Below are 18,118 nucleotides of genomic sequence, written 5' to 3'. Positions count from 1 at the left end.
TCCCATGGGAAGTTCCTTTCATTTCCAGCAGGGGAATGGTGGTCAGTGTGTCGGCAACCCCCTCCCCCAGCAAATCCCAACACTAAGTAATCCATGGAATTCTTTTTATCATGGGCTGCATCTTCGGCCTTGTGGGAAATATAAAGGGTGTAGTGGATGGAATGACAAAAACATCAAGCCCTCCAGGTTGTGCAGAATAGGATTCTAGAAGGAGACTCCCTGGAGCGGTGGGGGTCACATCCATGCCACTTTCCCTGGCTCGCCTTGGGTATTCTCACCTGGATTCCTGCTGTCCCTCACCACCCCCTCCTGGTTACCATCTGCCACACATCCCACTCCCCTCTTTTTGCTTGCTTTAGCACAGCTGGGGCAGACCAACTTCCTCCATGGAAGTCTCACCAAAAGCCAAAGGAAAGCAAAAAGGAATTTACTATTGAAGGTACGAGATGATTCAGTCTAGCGAGGTTTCCAGAACTCCGCTTTCTGATCATGTTGAGTCCATCCCTATCAAAGCAAAGAGAACTTTCCTGCCCCAGTCTCTCCCGCTCCCCTATTCTGGAAGATTTCCACTGGAGCTTCAGATCAGCTTTTGGGATTCCCTCTAAGACTCTTGCCTCCAAGTACCATCTAGTCTCTTAAGAGCTCAGGAGCTGGTTGAAGTTCCCGAGCACTTCCTGTGGGCCAGGTGCTGTGCTAAGAGCATGACACACACACTAGACTTCATTCAGTTCTCAAAGCCACCATCAGAGGCCTGTGCAATCATCCCGAACTTACCCTGAGGGAAGCAGCACTTGAAAAGTTAAGTAGCCAAAACCAAAAACTAAAACAAGTAACTTGTTCAGTGGCCCCACTGATAGTAAATAAAGGAGTGAGGATTGGAACATTTCGGATACAGCTGCACTTGGGGTGGGGTCTCAGATCTCCCATGGTGAAGCATTCCTCCCCGAGACATACACAAATGGGCCGGGGGAAGCAGGATTTCACAAGTCCGCTTGCTTACATTTCTTTAAAAAAATTTTTTTTAATGTTTATTTTTGAGAGAAAGGGAGAGGCAGTGTGTGAGCAGGGGAGGGGCAGAGAGAGGGAGACACAGAATCCAAAGCAGGCTCCAGGCTCCGAGCTGTCAGCACAGAGACTGACACGGGGCTCAAACTCACGGACCCGTGAGATTGTGACCTGAGCTGAAGTCGGATACTTAACCAACGGAGCCACCCTGGTGCCCTTACATTTCTAAAGAAAACAATTTAAGCATAATGTGCAAAATAAGCACCAGCCCACATTCAGAAAGAAGAGGGTTGGTCTCAGACAACTTCCATCAACAATTGAATCTCTTACTTTGCACCTCTGGAGACCGGGGAGTTCAGCGCCCTCTATCTTGCCTTGTGAGTGAGTCAGTGCAGTCTTTGGCAGAAAGACTGTACATCTCAGAGATGGAAGGACAGGTGTGTGTGTGGGGGGGGGGGGTGCGGTGAGGGGACCAATGTCTGTACTTGGCAACGAGGAAGAGATGGAGAGACCTACCCAGCTGTGCCTGCCCTTGGCATAGCAGGAAGCTGGCATGTGTGGGCGGCAGTGCCCTCTCTGAGCGTGGCAGAGGGTAGAGTCTTTACTGGGAGAAACGAAGTGGTTTGGCCAGGTGGGCACGAGTGTGGTGGCCAACACAAGCTGCAGCGTGCTGCAGGGAGAGAGTCTGGCGGGACGATTCCCCCCGTGGGGTAACTTTGTGGTGTGCGCTTGGCTTTGGGGTATATGGTGGGGGCGAGTGAAGGAAAAGGAGGGACCCCTGCAGGTGTTTCAGTCCTTGGCAGGCCCAGTGGGCTTTCTTTCTCTGTCCCCACCTCTTCCTGTATGCCCCAGTCCCCACAGAGGCCACCTAGGGGGTGTAGAGCACAGAATGGGCTCAGAGAGTGTGCACTCCACCCTGAGAACACTCGGCCTCAGGCCTACTAGGGCCCCCACCCCACCTACCCCTGGGATGAAGTAAAAAAAAGACTGACTGATGGTCCAGTTCTTTATTTGGAAACCTGATTGTTCCAGAAGGAGGTGGGTGGTTCTGTACCCACCCTTTTCAGTGGGATTGTGTCAGAGGTGGTGGGCAACTCTCTCCCATTTCCTTGGAGACAGAGGGGGAAGCACCTCGACTCGGAAGCACTGATTATAGGGAACAGTGGGGGAGGGGAAAGGGGCAGGCAATCCGAAGCCAATCCAAGGGAAGGGGGTGACCCTGAGGAGCAGTTCGGCAGGGTGTGGGGGACCTGCTGAACTGCCCACTGTTCTCGCCCTCCCTGCCCTCCTCCACGCAAAAGATCTCCCCAGCTCTAGGGAGGGAGGGGGGAGGAGCCAGCAGGTTATTAAGGGGCTGGTGACAGGGCGTGGGGCGGAAGGAAGGGGCTGTGGGGAGAAGCCCGGGAGAGCAAACCCCACAGGCCCGGGAGCAGCTCTGAGCAGCGGCGGGGGGGGGGGGGGGGGGGGGGGGGGGGAGGCGGTGGCGTGCTCCCGCCCCAGCCCCTCGACACCCGCGGGGGCAGGATGCGCTGGATGCCAGGTCCACAGCTCAGCTCTGCCGCTCCGCCTTCAGGGCCCGGCTGGCTGGTGGGGGAGAAGGCAGGGCCGGTCCAGGCAGGCTCGGGAGCCCCTGGCCAGCCCGCGGCAGAGGTGGTCTCAGAAGTCAAACTCGTCCAGGTCCCCCGTGCCCTCCCCGCCGGGAGAGCCCCACACGCGGCGGTAATTGCTCTCCAGCTCCTTCTGCCGCTGCCGCTCTTTCTGTGCCTCCTCTGCTCCCTGCACCTGCGGGGAGGGCGAGCGGGCGGTGAGCGGGGTCGCTGCTGGCGAGCCATGAGCGCACTGGGCCTCGGAGCATCCACGGCGGCCCGGCGGGCGGCGCGGGGAAGGCAGGGACCCTGCACCCGCGCCTCGCGAGCGTTTCCTGTCAGGGCCTGGGACCAGCCCACCCGGCCGCCAGAACCAGAACCGCCAGCGGCGGGTTACGGAGGGTCAGAAGGCGGCGGCGAGGCTGGGACTGGCCAGTGCGCCGCGAGGCGCGCTCTTGACTCCCCAGCGCGCCAGAGCAGGGCCAAGGCTTGCAGGTTCGGGCCTGGGTGTAGGCGGCCTCTCACCAGGATATTGAAGAAAATCTCCTTGAGGTTTCTTGTGTCCTCGTCAGTCAGCCAACGTGCGTCCTCCTCTGTGCCCTCGGCGCCTGGCCGCACGATTTTGATTTCAATTTTCCCTGGGAAGGAGCCACGTGGGCAGTGAGAGGCGAGGAAGGGTGGGAGCTCCGGTGCAGGGCCTCTGCCCCCCGGGCGCCCAGCCGAGGTTTCCAGTCCACCTTGACCCAGCCCCTCCACCTCGGGCAGCAGGCCCTGCCAACAGCCCTTAGGCCAGCCAGCCCCAGGGCCCACCTTCGGCCGTGAGCCCCTCCCTCTCCAGCAGCTCTTTCACCAGCCCCTCGATTTGTTTCAGCTGTGGGTTTTCCCGTTTCATCTCGAGGACAGTCAGATCCTGATTGGGGCCTCCGTGATGGAGCTTGGTGACCCGGACCCGGACTCTGTGCTCAGGATCCTCCTCTTAGAGGGGGAGACACACAGGGAGACACAAAGCAGAGCCGTGACTCCAGGTTAGGGGCTGTGGTGGTCAGCTCTCCCTAAGCCACTGCCGGGTTTTGGCAGTTTTCCACCTCAAACACACGAACGAACTGGGGCTCAGGATGCAGGAGCGCCCCCTTCAAGCCTATAAAGCTCTCTCCCCCGACTACAGCCTCCCTCTTCCCTCCTGGACCAATAATTCTGCCTGTCCCCTACAGGAAAAATGACTGGGATTTCTGAAGCAAAAATCAGGCCACCTGGGCCAACAAAAAAGTTTTGTTTTAAGAAGCAGGTTCGGAAACTGTGGCTTGGCACTCCACATGCTGCTCCTCAAAAGACATTCTAGTGTTTACAGAGACAGTGGGACGGAAGGTTTGAAAACAGAACATTCTATTTGGAATGTCTGATCTCACAGGACCCTGTGGAATCGACATAGGGGGTATGAGAAGGAGGGAGAACTTCCAGTCTGTCCAGGCAGTTGGCTTATGAATAGCTGGGCTTGCCTATTCACACCCAACCCGCCGGGGCCTCTCCCGGTGTGCAGTCCTAACTGTTCACAGGCTGCACCTGTGGTCTTCAGCACACAGGCTCACTCACGGTCATCCCATTAATATCTACTGGCCACCCACTATATGCCAGGAAAGTGCTAGGCAGTGCACAGGAGCAAACCAGAAAACAAGGCGGACATGCTCTTAAAGCTGCTCCCAGGAGGATGAATAGAAGGTAGCCAGGCAAAGGGATGGAGGCGGTGGGAAGGAGGCAGGAGTGAGAAGAGCCTTCCAGAAAGAGGGAAGAGAGTAAGCGCTCTCAGAAGGGAAAGAGCAGGACACCCTCCAGGGTACGTGGGCTGAGGGACAAAGACGGGGCGGGGGGGCGGGGGCTTGACTGCCCCTCCCTGTCTGATGGCTCTTACCTGCTGGTTGTGGGGAGGGGGGAGGCTTTTTGGGGATAACCCTCCTTTTCCTGTGCTTCTTCACCAGCTCTGGACTCTGTTTTTCCTCCAGCCTTTTGATGAGTTTGTTGAGAGTGGATGTCAGGGCCAGCATTGCCCGATCACGCTCGGACTCCTTCTTCAGCCCATCTGGGTCCAGCTCTTTCTCTGTCTGGAATGCCCAAGGCAGGAGGGGAGAGTCAAGGGTCTGGGGAGTGAAGGTCAGTGGTCCATGCTCTACTGGAGACTAATAGCTAAGTCTCATCCCTCCAGGTGCCTGGGTGGCTCAGTCAGTTAAGCATCTGACTTCGGCTCAGATCATGATCTTGCAGTTTGTAAGTTCGAGCCCCGCATCAAGGCTCTGTGCTGACAGCTTAGAGCCTGGAGCCTGCCTCAGATTCTGTATCTCCCGGTCAATCTGCCCCTCCTATGCTCATGCTCTGTCTCTCAATAATAAATAAACGTTAAAAAAATATTTTAAAAAAAGTCTCATCCCTCTCTCTGATCCGGTGTTCTTATTGCTCCCCCCTTTTATTAAGTAAACAGCTGCCAGCTGAGCGGGCCCTGTCCCGTGCCTGCATGGTCTGGATGCCAACTTTGTCCCCCCAAGTCTGCAGCCTCCCCCCCCCCCCCCCCCACCGGCAAGGGGCAGCCAGCTGAGGCTGCATCAGGGCTCAGCGCAGAGCTCACCTCCCGGATGATGTTATCCAGTTCCCGCTCCATGCCAGCCTTCACCTCAGAACGGAGCCTGGCTCGGTCTGACGGGAGCAGTATCCCTTCCAGTTCCTTCTCAAACTCTCCCAGTAACTGCTGTTCATCCTCATCTTCATCCTCCTCCTCCTCCTCCTCCTCCTCTACCTCGTTCTGATGATCTGCGTCACTCTTCTTCACCTCTGCTTCTTTTTGAGGGGCTTCTGCGGCATCATCTGCAGGCTGCTCCGGGCCTCCGTTTGGCTTCCCCTGGGCGGACGGGAATCAGAGAAGGAGGTGGACGCTTGGGTTTCAGCAGAGACACATGGGCGGCAGACGTAAGGTAGCGTAAGGCAGGCGTGTGGTAGCGGGGCGGGGGAGGGACTCAGGGGGAGGAAATAAAGGGAGCCCGCTCCGCTGGGCTGCCTTCAGGCCCAGGTCAGAGGCGGTTCCCTAAGGGCTCCCGGCAGGGAGGCAGGCTCTCCCCCTCCCTTGAGCAGGGCCCATACCTTTTTTGTTCCACCTTTCAGCTCCTCTATCAATCGAATCAAGTCCGCAGGACTCCGGATGACTTTGACCTGCACGTTGTTCTGAAAATCTGCGATGAAAGGGCAGGGATGGACCAGGTGTGTCCTAAATTCTATTTTGATTTCCTAAGGAGAGGAGAGGAGGGGGCCAAGGAAGGACATGGTCCCTGCCTCCAGGACTACTTGTCTGTAGTGAGATGGGGGCTCACATAGCCCCCCCCCCCAAGAGCACTGCCCTAAGGTGCACCCACAGGTGAGAGAGAGAAGGATACTAACAAGCAGGTCACACATGCGCTGTCCTGGCCCTGCTGCAATCACTCCAGTTCTAAGACCACAGAAGGGATTCTGGGGCCATAGGCTCCTCTTCCCTGGATACTGTGCCCCCTTTCTACAAATACAAACCATTTATTGTCTACTCTATTCCAGGCACTCTGCTGTGCACTGCAGACTCGTTCTCATTTCACCTCACCTCACCCGATGAGGTAGGGGTTATGGCCCACTGGTAATAGGCGAGGAAACTGAGGTTAAGTGAAATCACCCACGATTACAGAGCCGGCAAGTGGTGGAACCACTGTGTTCTGCTGTCTCCCTAGAAGAGCACTGCTGTCTGCACATAGTATTACCTATTGTAATTACCTCCTGTGAAAATGAATTCGCTGCTGGCCTGGCAGCCCAACCTCCCCCCCCACCCCCCCCACCCCCCCCAGTGCTTAGTTCTACCTATGCCCACCCTGAAATACAGTCAAGCAGTAAAGGAGACATGGAGGGTTCGCTCACCATGAGGAGGGCTCGGAGCTGGATCTGCTGCCTCAAGGTTTGGTTCCTGCTCCTGATTGGAGACAAGGATACAGTTAATTGCACAAGCTTATTTATGCCTACCGCACGCTTAAGGTAGTGGTTCTGGGTACAGCCTGGCCTCCCTAGACAGGTGTAGGCCATCTCATAATGACCCCAGCTCGCCCAGGGTCAGCTTTATCGGGGGAAGGGTTGGGATGCTGGCTCTCACCTCAGCCTGAGCCTCCTCCCCACCAGCGGCCTGGTCCTCTGGCTCATGAAGCATCTTCCAGAAATCTGATTCCTTACCGTCATCCTTGGTTGGATGTGCACCTGGGATACAGAGAACAGGGAGGAATCTGAAAGGAGGGGAGAAACAGAAGGGAGCGAGTAGAATAGGGTGCACTCCCCTCTGCCGTTACTAAGGAACTAGGGCCCACAGTACTTTCTCCCTGCCCCCAACAGTCAGTACGGCACAGTAAGCCTTGGGAAGGGAAGAAATGGAAAGAAGTTTGATGGAACAGGTGCACCAGGGTCCTACCTGCCCTCTTTGGGGGCACTGCTCCCGGTGTGGCCTCACTCCACACCTGGGGCTCTAGGCCGTGCAGCTCCTCTGTGACTTTATCTCCATACTGCTTTGAGTCTACCGAAAAACAGCGTGTAGGCAGGACAGGGCCACATGCCTCTGGGCTCTCAATACCTTATCTTCTGCTTGTTCATCCCCATGTCTCTCCTTCCTCTCCTTGCTCCTCTAATGACTCACCAGCTTGCCTCTGAAGGTAGGCCATGTACTCCTCAGGCTGCAGGGCCGGGTGACAGAGAATGGCCTGGGGAGCAGCACTGGGTGGGGGCCGGAGGAGAGGGTGGGAGCAGAGCCGAGGAGTCCGAATGGTCAGCACATAGGAGCAGGACAGGGGCTCATCCACGCGATCAATGTAGTCCCCGGAAATGCCAGCACCCTCGTCACAGAGGAACTGCCAGGACAGAGAGGGTGAACGAATAATAATTACCATGAATAACCAGCTTTAGTTCTTAGAGCAGCTGCCTTTTGTTAAGCACTTACTGTGTGTCTGGCACTGTGCATACGTTGTGTATACGACACTTTACGTACATTAGTTCATTGAATGATCACAAAAACCTAGTGAGGGAGAGATTAGTATCTCAACTCTTGTGGCTCAAGAAACCTAGGTTTGATGCAGATAAGGGACTTGGTCAGGTTGACCACCAGTAAGTGGTAAAAACAGGAAATGAATTCAGGCATCTTCACTGTAGGTAACCGGCCAATTACTGTTCCACATTCTTGCTTTATATAAATACAGTACATATATACGCAGTTGTATATATGCAGTGTATATATACATGTGTGTGGGCATACAGGTGTATGTGTGTGTGTGTGTGTGTGTGTGTATACACACACAGTTGACCCTTGAACAATGCAGGGATTAGGGACACTGACTCCCCCTCCCCCCATGCAGTAAAAAATCTGTATATGACTTGTGATTCCCCAAAAACTTAACCACTAACAGTGAGAGCCACAAGAGATCACTTTTTCCCATGACAGGCAATTTACTGGAGACAGACTGTTCATGCAGAGACGAGAGACGATTCACATCATGGACTTTTAAGCAGATACAACACTTGGGCTCATCACAATAGCAACAGGAGGTGGATACACAATTGTTACAGTAGTATAGTGTGTACTGCGAGTGTCTTATGCCCTTATGATTTACCACTGCATCCTTAGGTTTGTTTACATTTCTCTCCACTGAGAATGGCGCCATGTGTGGTTTATAAGTGTGTGCATACGGTTTGATAAATGTTAAGTTTTTATAATAGATCTGTGTTTTATGGCGGCAATGATAAAATACACTACTACCTACATCGATATCATGCATTCCTGACATACCTAATTTTCTTTCATCTGTGAATTTTTTCAAATAATCAGGAATCTCCAAAAACTTTTCTAATATATATACCGAAAAAAACTGGTATGTAAGTGGGCCCACCCAGTTCAAACCTGTGTTGTTCAAGGGTCAGCTGTACTTTGTGTCTGTGTGTACGTGTGTGTGTGTATTCATTCTTAAAAATTTGTTCAAAGTTTATTTTTGAGAGAGAGAGAGACAGAGACAGAGACAGAGCATGAGTGGAGGAGGGGCAGAGAGGAAGACACAGAATTAGAAGCAGGCTCCAGGCTCTGAGCTGTCAGCACAGAGCTCACTGTGGGGCTCGAACCCACAAACTGTGAGATCATGACCTGAGCTAAAGGTGGACACTTAACAGACTTAGCCACCCAGATGCCCCTATATATATTTATTCTTTGTGTGTGTGTGTACACATGCATATATATATATATATATATATGTATATGTATATATATGATGAAAAATTTTCCCTGTAAAGAAGATAATATTAAAAAAGAAGAAAAAGACCTCAAATCAATAACTTAAATTTCTGTCTTAAAACACTTAGAAAAGAAAAGCAAACTAAACCCAAAGCAAGCAGAGGGAAGGGAATAATACAGATTAGAACAAAAATAATGAAACAGAGAACAGAAAAACAATAAAGGAAAATCAATGAAACTAAAGGCTGTTTTGAAAAGATCAATAAGGGACAAAACTTCTGCTAGACTTACCAAGAAAAAAAGAAAAGACTCAAATTAGTACAATCAGGAATGAAAGAGGGGACATTACTATCAATCTTAAAGAAATAAAAAAGGATTGTAAAGAAATACTATGAACACCTATATGGCAACAAATCAGATAACTTAGCTGAAATAGACAAATTTCTAGAAGGATACCACTAACAAAATCGGCTCAAGAAGGAAGAGACATTATGAATAGACTTATGACAAGTAATGAGACTGAATTAGTAATCTAGAAACTACCCACATAAAAAACCTGGGCCAGATGGGTCTACTGATGAGTTCTAACAAATATTTAAAAAACAGTAAATACTAATCTTGTTCAAACTTTTCCAGAAAATTAAAAAAAAAGAAAAGGAGGGAATATTCCCCAATGCATACTACAAAGCCAGTGTTATTATCCTGATACCAAATCTAGACAGATATATCACAAGAAAAGGAAAATGTAAGCCAATATCTCTTATGAATATAGACCCCAAATCCTCAACAAAATACTAGTTAGCCAAATTTTGCAACATATAAAAAGGGTTACACACCAGACCAAGTGGGTTCATCCCAGGAGTGCAAGGTTGGGCTAACACACAAAAAGTCAATTAATGTAATTAATACATCTTATTAACAGAATAAAGGACGAAAACCACACGATCATGTCAATGGATGCAGGAAAAGCATTTGACAAATTGTGACACCTCTTCATGATTAAAGCATTTAACATACTTGAAATGGAAGAGAATTTAATCAACCTGATAAAAGGCATCTATTAAAAAATCTACACCTAACATTACTCTTAATGGTAAAAAGCTGAATGGTTTCCCCCCTGAGATCAGGAATAAGACAAGGATGTTTGTGCCACTTTCATTCAACACTGGGCTGGAGGTCTTGACCAGGGCAATAAGGCAAGAAAATGAAATAAAAAGGCATCTATATTGGAAAGAAAAAAGTAAGACTATCTCTTACTTATAGTAAGATCTTATATAGAGAAAATCTTAAAGGATCTGCTAAACTATTGGAACTAATATACCAACTCAATAAGGTTGCAGGATATAAGAATCAACTGTATTTCTATACACTGCAATGGACATTTTATTTTTAAAAATTTTTAAATGTTTTATTCATTTCTGAGAGAGAGAGAGAGAGAGGCAGCATGAGCAGGGGAGGGTCAGAGAGAGAAGGAGACACAGAATCAGAAGCAGGCTCCAGGCTCTGAGCTAGCTGTCAGCACAGAGCCCATCGCGAGGCTCGAACCCACAAACTGTAAGATCATGACCTGAGCCAAAGTCGGACGTTTAACAGACTGAGCAACCCAGGCACCCCTGCAATGGACAATTTAAAAATTAGTAAAAGAACAAAAAGAAAATAATTCTATTTGCAGTAGCATCAAAACAATAAAATAATTAGGAATAAATGTAGCAGCAGGGCAGCTCAGCATCCTGAGTCTGTTAAGCATCCGACTCTTAATCCCAAGCAGGTTCCACATTGTCAGCCCAGAGCCCCATGTGGGCTTGATCCCCCCAATTGTGAGACCACAACCTGAGCCTAAATCAAGAGTCAGAAGCTTAACTGACTGAGCCACCCAAACATTCTAATTACAAAACATTTCTTAAAGAAGTTAAAAGTTAAAGACCTAAATAAATGGAAATATATACAAGCTCATAGATTAGAAGACTTAATGTAAATGTTAATATTAAGATGGCAATCCTCCCCAAATTGGTCTTCACATTCAATGCAATCCCCATCGAAATTCCAGCTGGCTTCTTTGCAGAAATTAACTGATTCTAAAATTCATATGAAAAATCAAGGGGCACCTGGTGGCTTAGGAGTGCCTGGGTGGCTCAGTTGGTTAAGCATCTGACTTCGGCTCAGGTCATGATCTCACGGTTCGTGGGTTCGAGCCCCACGTCGGGCTCTGTGCTGAAGCTAGCTCAGAGCCTGGAGCCTGTTTCAGATTCTGTGTCTCCCTCTCTCTCTGACCCTCCCCTGTTCATGCTGTCTCTCTCTTTCAGAAATAAATAAAACATTTAAAAAATTTTAAAAAAAAGAAAATTCAAGGGACTCCAAATAGCCTAAATAATCTTGAAAAGGAACAAAGTTGGAGAACTCAGACTGATTTTAAAACTTACTACAAAACTACAATAACAAAGACAGTGTAATACTGACACAAAGATAGATACATAGACCAATGACATAGAATATAGAGTCCAGGGGCGCCTGGGTGGCTCAGTCGGTTAAGCGTCCAACTTTGGCTCAGATCATGATCTTGCGGTCCGTGGGTTCAAGTCCCTCATCGCGCTCTGTGCTGACAGCTCAGAGCCTGGAGCCTGTTTCAGATTCTGTGTCTCCCTCTCTCTCTGCCCCTCCCCAGCTCGTGCTCTGTCTCTCTTGGTCTCAAAAGTAAATAAATGTTAAAAAAGTTAAAAAAAAAAAAAAAAAAAAAAAGAATATAGAGTCCAGGGGCGGCTTAGTCAGTTAAGCATCCAACTTTGGCTCACGTCATGATCTCACAGTTTGTGGGTTCAAACTCCACAGTGAGGTCTGGGGTGACAGCTCAGAGCCTGGAACCTGCTCAGAATTCTGTGGCTCCCTCTCTGTCTGCCCCTCCCCCACTGACACACTGTTTGTCTCTGTTTCTTAAAAATAAATAAACATAAAAAAATATTTTTAAAAATTTAGAGTCTAGAAACTAACCTTCACTTTTATCATCATTGATTTTTTGAAATGTTACCAAGGTAGTTCAGTGATGGGAATCATCTTTTCAGCGAAGGGTCCTGGGTCAACTGGAAATGAAGTTGAACTGCTATCTCATACTGTATACAAAAAATTATAACTTCAAATGGATCAAACACCTGAATGTAAAACTATAAAATTTTTAGGAGAAAATACATGTGTAAGTCTTCATGGCCTCAGATGAGCTACTGATTTATTTGATATGACAGCAAAGGCACAAGTAACAAAAAATAGATAAACTGGAATTCATCAAAATCAAAGCACCTTTTGTGCTGCAAAGGACACCATCAAAAACATGAAACAACAACCAAGAATGGGAGAAAATAATTGCAAATCATGTATCTGATAAACGATTTGTGTTTTTTGTTTTGTTTTTGAGAGACAGCGGGTGCAAGTAAGCGAGGAGCAGAGAGAGGGAGAGAGAGAATCCCACAGGGGCAGAGAGAGAGAGGGAGTGAGAGAGAATCCCAGGCAGGCTCCACACTGTCAGCGCAGAGCCCAAAGAGGGACTCGAGCCCAGGAACCGTGAGATCATGACCTGAACCAAAGTTGGATGCTTAACCGACTGAGCCACCCAGGCGCCCCTGACAGTAGATTTGTATCCAGAATATATAAAGAAAACTTACAACTCAATAATTAAAAGACAAATAACGCAATTTAAAATAGACAAAAGATATGAATAGACATTTCTCTGAAGAAGATACACAAACGGCTAAGAAAGCTCTTGAAAGGATGTGCCACATCATTCGCCATCAGGGAAATGCAAAGCAAAACCACAATGAAATGCCACTTCAGACTCACTTGGAAGGCTATGGTTTAAAAGACCAAAACAAATGTTGATGAGGATGTGGAGAAACCCTCATATACTACAAGTGAGACTATAAGATGGTTCTACTGCTTTGGGAAAAGTCTGGCAGTTTCTTCAAAAGTTAAACATAGACTTATCATATGATCTAGCAATTCTACTCCTTCCTTGGTATATGCCAAGAGAAATGAAACCTATGTCCACACAAAATCTTGATCCCAAATGTTAAAAGCAGCATTGTTCATAATAGCTAAAAGGTGCAAATAACCCAAATGTCCATCAGGCGATGAATGGATGAATAGAATGTGCAGCAGCACTTGGCAATAAAATGTACGAAAGTACCGGTCCATGCTACACATGGATGATCCTAGAAAATACAGTGAGTGAAAGTAGCCAGACACAAAGGTCACACATTGGAGGAGTCCAGTCACAGGAAACATCTAGAACAGGCAAATCTCTAGAGACAGAAAGATGAGACATTGTGTAGAGTGGGGGTTGGGGTTGAGGAACAGTGGAGTGGAGAGTAACTGGCAAAGAGTAGGGGATTTCTTCCAGAGGGGTGAAGAGGTTCTAAACGTAACTGTGGTGATGGTGGCGCACCTCTGTGAGAATACTACAAACCACTAACTGCACACTCAACTGCATGGTTTGCGAATTCAATCTTGATAAACCTGTTACTAAAAAAAATAAAGGAAAGTAAGTACCTAACTTCCTACTAAGATGAAAGAAAAGGCAGCATGAGTAAGACAAAATGAAACAAGGGCTCCTGGGTGGCTCAGTTGGTTAAGTGTCAGACTTCGCCTCAGGTTATGATCTCACGGTCCCGTGAGTTTGAGTCCACAGTCGGGCTATGTGCGGACAGCTCAGAGCCTGGAGCCTGCTTCAGATTCTGTGTCTCCCTCTCTCTCTCTGCCCCTCCTCCATGCCCTCTCTCTCTCTCAAATAAACAAACATTAAAAAAATTTTTTTAAAGATAAAATGAAGCAAAAGAAAGGAGAGAAAAGGAAACAGAACAGACGGAACAAAAGGAGGCAGAAAATAAAATGTTAGACATAAATCCAAATATATATGTATATGTATTATATATTTTATATATGTATATAAAATAAATGGATAAAATTCCTTAAAATATAACTAATCATATGTTATTTATAAAACAATTTAAAACATCCAAGTATAGAAAGAATAAAGGAAAAGGATGAAAAAAGTACAGGGGAGACTAGCTGACTTAGTTGGTTAAGCGTCCAACTCTTGATCTCAGCATCATGAGTTCAAATCCCACATTGAACAGGCGTGAAGCCCACTTATTGTAAGTAGTTCTTGGGGCACCTGGGTGGCTCAGTTGGTTGAGCATCTGACTCTTGATTTCGGCTCAGGTCATGATCCCAGGGTCACGGGATCAAATATCGCCTTGGGCTCCGTGCTGAGTGTGGAGCCTGCTTAAGATTTCCTCTCTCCCTCTGCCCCTCTCTCCTGCTCGCATTCTCTCTCTAAAGTTAAAAAAAATGTATGTAATTCTTTATCTTTCTTATTGTCTGTCTCTTCCAAATAAAGCAGGAATTTTTATCAGTTTTGTTCACTGAAATATCTCTAACAACTACTCGAGTGCCTGGCACATAGAAGCCCTCAATAAACATTTGTTGAATAAATTAATACATAGCCCCAAGATACACAAAGCAACAACTGATAGAATAATAATGAATAAATTGAAAGCAGAGTAAGGAATATCAGATAAATCTACAAGTCTATAATTGTATCAGAAGGCAAATCAGTAAGGATACAAAAGATTTGAACAGCAAGGTCAACAATCATGACCTGAAAGACATACAGAAAACACTGTACCTAACAATAGGTGCACGTTCTTTTCAGGCACAAAGAAACACTCAGAGAATTGGACGTACTCTGGAACATTCAACAAGTCTCAACAAACTTAAAGGACTCACATGGTACAACCACCTAATCGTCTATGTAATTATGAGATATATATGATAATCAGGGAAACTTGAAGATACTGAATATTTAAAAAAAAATTTTTTTTACATTTATTTATTTTTGAGAGACAGAGTGAGACAGAGCATGAACGGGGGAGGGGCAGAGAGAGAAAGAGAGAGAAGGAAACACAGAATCCGAAGCAGGCTCCAGGCTCTGAGCAAGTGTTCAGCACAGCCTGATGTGGGGTTGGAACCCATGAACTGTGAGATCATGGCCTGAGCTGAAGTCGGACACTTAACCAACTGAGCCACCCAGGCGCCCTGAAGATACTGAATATCTGATAATAATGAATTACTGTTAATTCTTCAGTGTGATACGGTGTGTAGTTATGGTTTTAAAAGAGTTTTAACCTTTTAGGGACAAATACAGAAATATTTATTGATGAAATGATATCTATAATTTATTTCCAAGTAGTCTAGGAGCAGAGGTACTAGTTGAGGGAGGTGGGCAGAAAATAGATGAAATGAGACTGACCATATTTGTTGAAACTAGATGATCACAGGGGAGTCATTGTACAATTATCTCTGATATTATATGTTTTTAGCTTTCCATAATAAAAGTTTTGCAAAGACAATTTTAAATTTATAAAATCTGTACCCAGAAATTATACTTTTAAGATATATTTATGCATGAACATGAGTATAATGTAATAATCTTTTGTAATAACAAAAAAGTGGAGGGAAAACTATTTACTCAGACCATTTATGATAACAAAATGATGCAACATTCATACAATGGAATATTATGCAGATGTAAAAACAAAGAATAAAGCTCTAGATGAATGGCCACTGAAAGATCTTTAAGAATTATTGTCAAGATATAGAAAAACAAGGTGCAGTATGTGTGCGTTTAATATACTATATATTGTGTGTAAAAAAAGAGAGAACAAGAAATAAGCTTCTCCAGTCCTAACTGCTTTGAACCCCAGAGAGAGGCTGGAAGCACCCACAAAGCACTAAGAACAAGATGACCCATGTGGGTGGGAAGCCACCATGGGAACAGAGCAGGTGGGAGAGAAGTTTGGGAGGGAGAATTTCATTGTGCACCTTTCTATATTTTCTGGGTTGTGAATCCATAAGAAAGCATTATCCACTTGAAATTTAGATAAAGAAATTTATTTTTTTAATTTTTAAAAAAGTATTTATTTGAGAGAGAGAGAGAGAGAGAGAGAGAGTGTGTGTGTGTATGTGTGTGTGTGTGTAAGCAGAACAACAGAGAGGGAGACACAGAATCCTAAACAGGCTCCAGGTTCTGAGCTGTCAGCATAAAGCTCAATGCGGGGCTCAAACCCACAAACCGTGAGATCATGACCTGAGCCAAAGTCGGACGCTCAACTGACTGAGCCACCCATAAAAGCAGCCATAAAAACTTGTGAGAAATACCTAAAGCCGTACTTGGAGGGAAATTTATAAGAAACATTTATTTAAAAAAGGAAAAGCTGAAAATGAAGGAGGTAAGCATTCATTTCAAGAAGTTAAAAATAGAAAGGTAAAATAAACTCAAGAAAGCAGAAGGAAGCGGGCACCTGGGTGGCTCAGTTGATTAAGCTTCCGAATTCAGCTCAGGTCATCATCTCATGGTTCATGAGTTTGACCCTCTCATCAGGCTCTCTGCCTGCTTTGGATCCTCTGTTTCCCTCTCTCTCTGCCCCTCTCCCACTCTGCCCTACCCCTACTCATTCTCGTTTGCTCGCTCTCTTGAAAATAAACATTAAAAAATGGGGGGTGGCGCCTGGTTGGCTCAGTCAGTTAAGCATCTGACTTTTGATTTCAGCTCAGGTCATGATCTCATTGTCAGCTTGAGCTCCTCACTGGGCTCTGCACTGACAGCGTGGAGCCTACTTAGGATTCTCTCTCTCTCTCCCTCTCTCTCTCTCTCTCTCTCTCTCCCCCTCCCCAACTCATGCTCTGTCACAAATAAATAAAATTTTTAAAAAGTTAAAACTAAAAAAAAAATTTTTAAAGCAGAAGGAAGAAAAATAAAGAGCGGAAATTAATAAAATAGAAAACAAATACAATACAGAATCTCAACAGAGCCAAAATGGTTGGTTCTCTGGAAGAGGATTACAACTGACCAAACTCTGGTGAGACTGACCAATAACCAAAGAGGTGAAAATTCCCTGCGTAATGAACAGAAAAACTACTCACAGATGCCTCAGAGATTAAAAAAAAATAATACAAGGATATCATCAACACTTCAAGACAATAAATATGAAAAATCAGATAAAACAGACAAATTCCTAAAAAATACAACTTACTAAAACTGACCCTGCTAACAATAGAAAACTTTGAATATTCCAAAAAGTACCAAAGAAAATCAAGTTGAAACTCTTCCCACAACAAATACATAGACAAACATGATTTATAGGTGAATTCTAACAAACACTCAAGGAGTAAAACATCGTAATCTTAAACATTCTTCAGTGTATAAAAAAGTGAAAACATTCTGAACTCACTTTTTGAGGGGAGCATAACCGTGTTACCAAAACATGATAATGACAGTACTAGAAGGAAAAACTACAGGTCAGTATCTCTCAAGAGATATATGCAAGAGTCCTTTAAAAACTAGCAAACTGAATCCAGCTGGATCTAGAAAGGATAGTCAAGGATAATACATATGATGAAAGTGGTTCATGTCAGGAATGCAAAATTGGTTTAACATTAAAAATCAATACATGGGGGCGCCTGGGTGGCTTAGTCGGTTAAGCGTCCGACTTTCGCTTAGGTCATGATCTCGCGGATCGTGGGTTTGAGCCCCGCGTCGGGCTCTGTGCTGACTGCCAGCTCAGAGCCTGGAGCCTGTTTCAGTCTGTGACTCCCTCTCTCTCTGACCCTCCCCTGCTCACGCGGTCTCTCTCTCTCTCTCCTAGAGATAAATAAAACGTTAAAAAAAAATTAAAAAAAAAATCAATACATGGAGGGGCGCCTGGGTGGCTTAGTCGGTTGAGCGTCCGACTTTCGCTTGGGTCATGATCTCGCGGTTCGTGGGTTCGAGCCCCGTGTCGGGCTCTGTGCTGGCTGCCAGCTCAGAGCCTGGAGCCTGTTTCAGAGTCTGTCACTCCCTCTCTCTCTGACCCTCCTCTGCTCACGCTGTCTCTCTCTCTCTCTCTCCGAGAAATAAACAAAACATAAAAGAAAAATTAAAAAAAAAAATCAATACATGGTTTAATTTCAAATGAAAGTTTGGCTTAATATTAGGATATCAATTAAGTATATTAGTTTAAATAAGTTTCATATTAAATTAATACTTGAAAAAATGATCAGTTCTTGGGAATCAGTAAAAAGCAAATTAAATTCATAATGAGATACCATTATACATGCAATAAAATCAATAAACATTTGAAAGTCTGGTGACATATATTGTCCAGGATATGGAATGTTGGGAAGTCATATTGCAAGAAGAGAAATGGGAACACTTTGGAAAATATTCTGCAGTGCCAGATAAGGTAGA

General features: G+C 46.1%; 1 protein-coding gene across 4 annotated transcripts in view; it reads right to left on the bottom strand.

The window, feature by feature from the left end:
* Positions 1 to 1,997: 1,997 nt before the first annotated feature.
* OS9 (OS9 endoplasmic reticulum lectin) overlaps positions 1,998 to 18,118 on the bottom strand; it is a 33,743-nt gene continuing 17,622 nt past the window's right edge. The window contains exons 6-15 of one of the 4 annotated variants that reach the window (XM_039256150.1): positions 7,270 to 7,480; positions 7,048 to 7,152; positions 6,739 to 6,839; positions 6,510 to 6,561; positions 5,715 to 5,803; positions 5,206 to 5,475; positions 4,498 to 4,687; positions 3,402 to 3,566; positions 3,117 to 3,229; positions 1,998 to 2,787 (exon numbers count right to left, since the gene is read on the bottom strand). In XM_039256150.1, the coding sequence (XP_039112081.1) occupies positions 2,662 to 2,787; positions 3,117 to 3,229; positions 3,402 to 3,566; positions 4,498 to 4,687; positions 5,206 to 5,475; positions 5,715 to 5,803; positions 6,510 to 6,561; positions 6,739 to 6,839; positions 7,048 to 7,152; positions 7,270 to 7,480 (1,422 nt within the window). In that variant the 3' untranslated portion in view covers positions 1,998 to 2,661. The remainder of the gene's footprint in view (positions 2,788 to 3,116; positions 3,230 to 3,401; positions 3,567 to 4,497; positions 4,688 to 5,205; positions 5,476 to 5,714; positions 5,804 to 6,509; positions 6,562 to 6,738; positions 6,840 to 7,047; positions 7,153 to 7,269; positions 7,481 to 18,118) is intronic. The other 3 variants (XM_039256151.1, XM_039256153.1, XM_039256154.1) reach the window with 3 other exon arrangements.

The sequence above is a fragment of the Hyaena hyaena genome, unplaced genomic scaffold (genome assembly GCF_003009895.1).
Source record: "Hyaena hyaena isolate Hyena2069 unplaced genomic scaffold, ASM300989v1 scaffold_560, whole genome shotgun sequence".
Classification (NCBI taxonomy): domain Eukaryota; kingdom Metazoa; phylum Chordata; class Mammalia; order Carnivora; family Hyaenidae; genus Hyaena; species Hyaena hyaena.
Note: the sequence above shows the minus strand (reverse complement) of the source record. Positions and strands in the feature narration are given on the sequence as shown.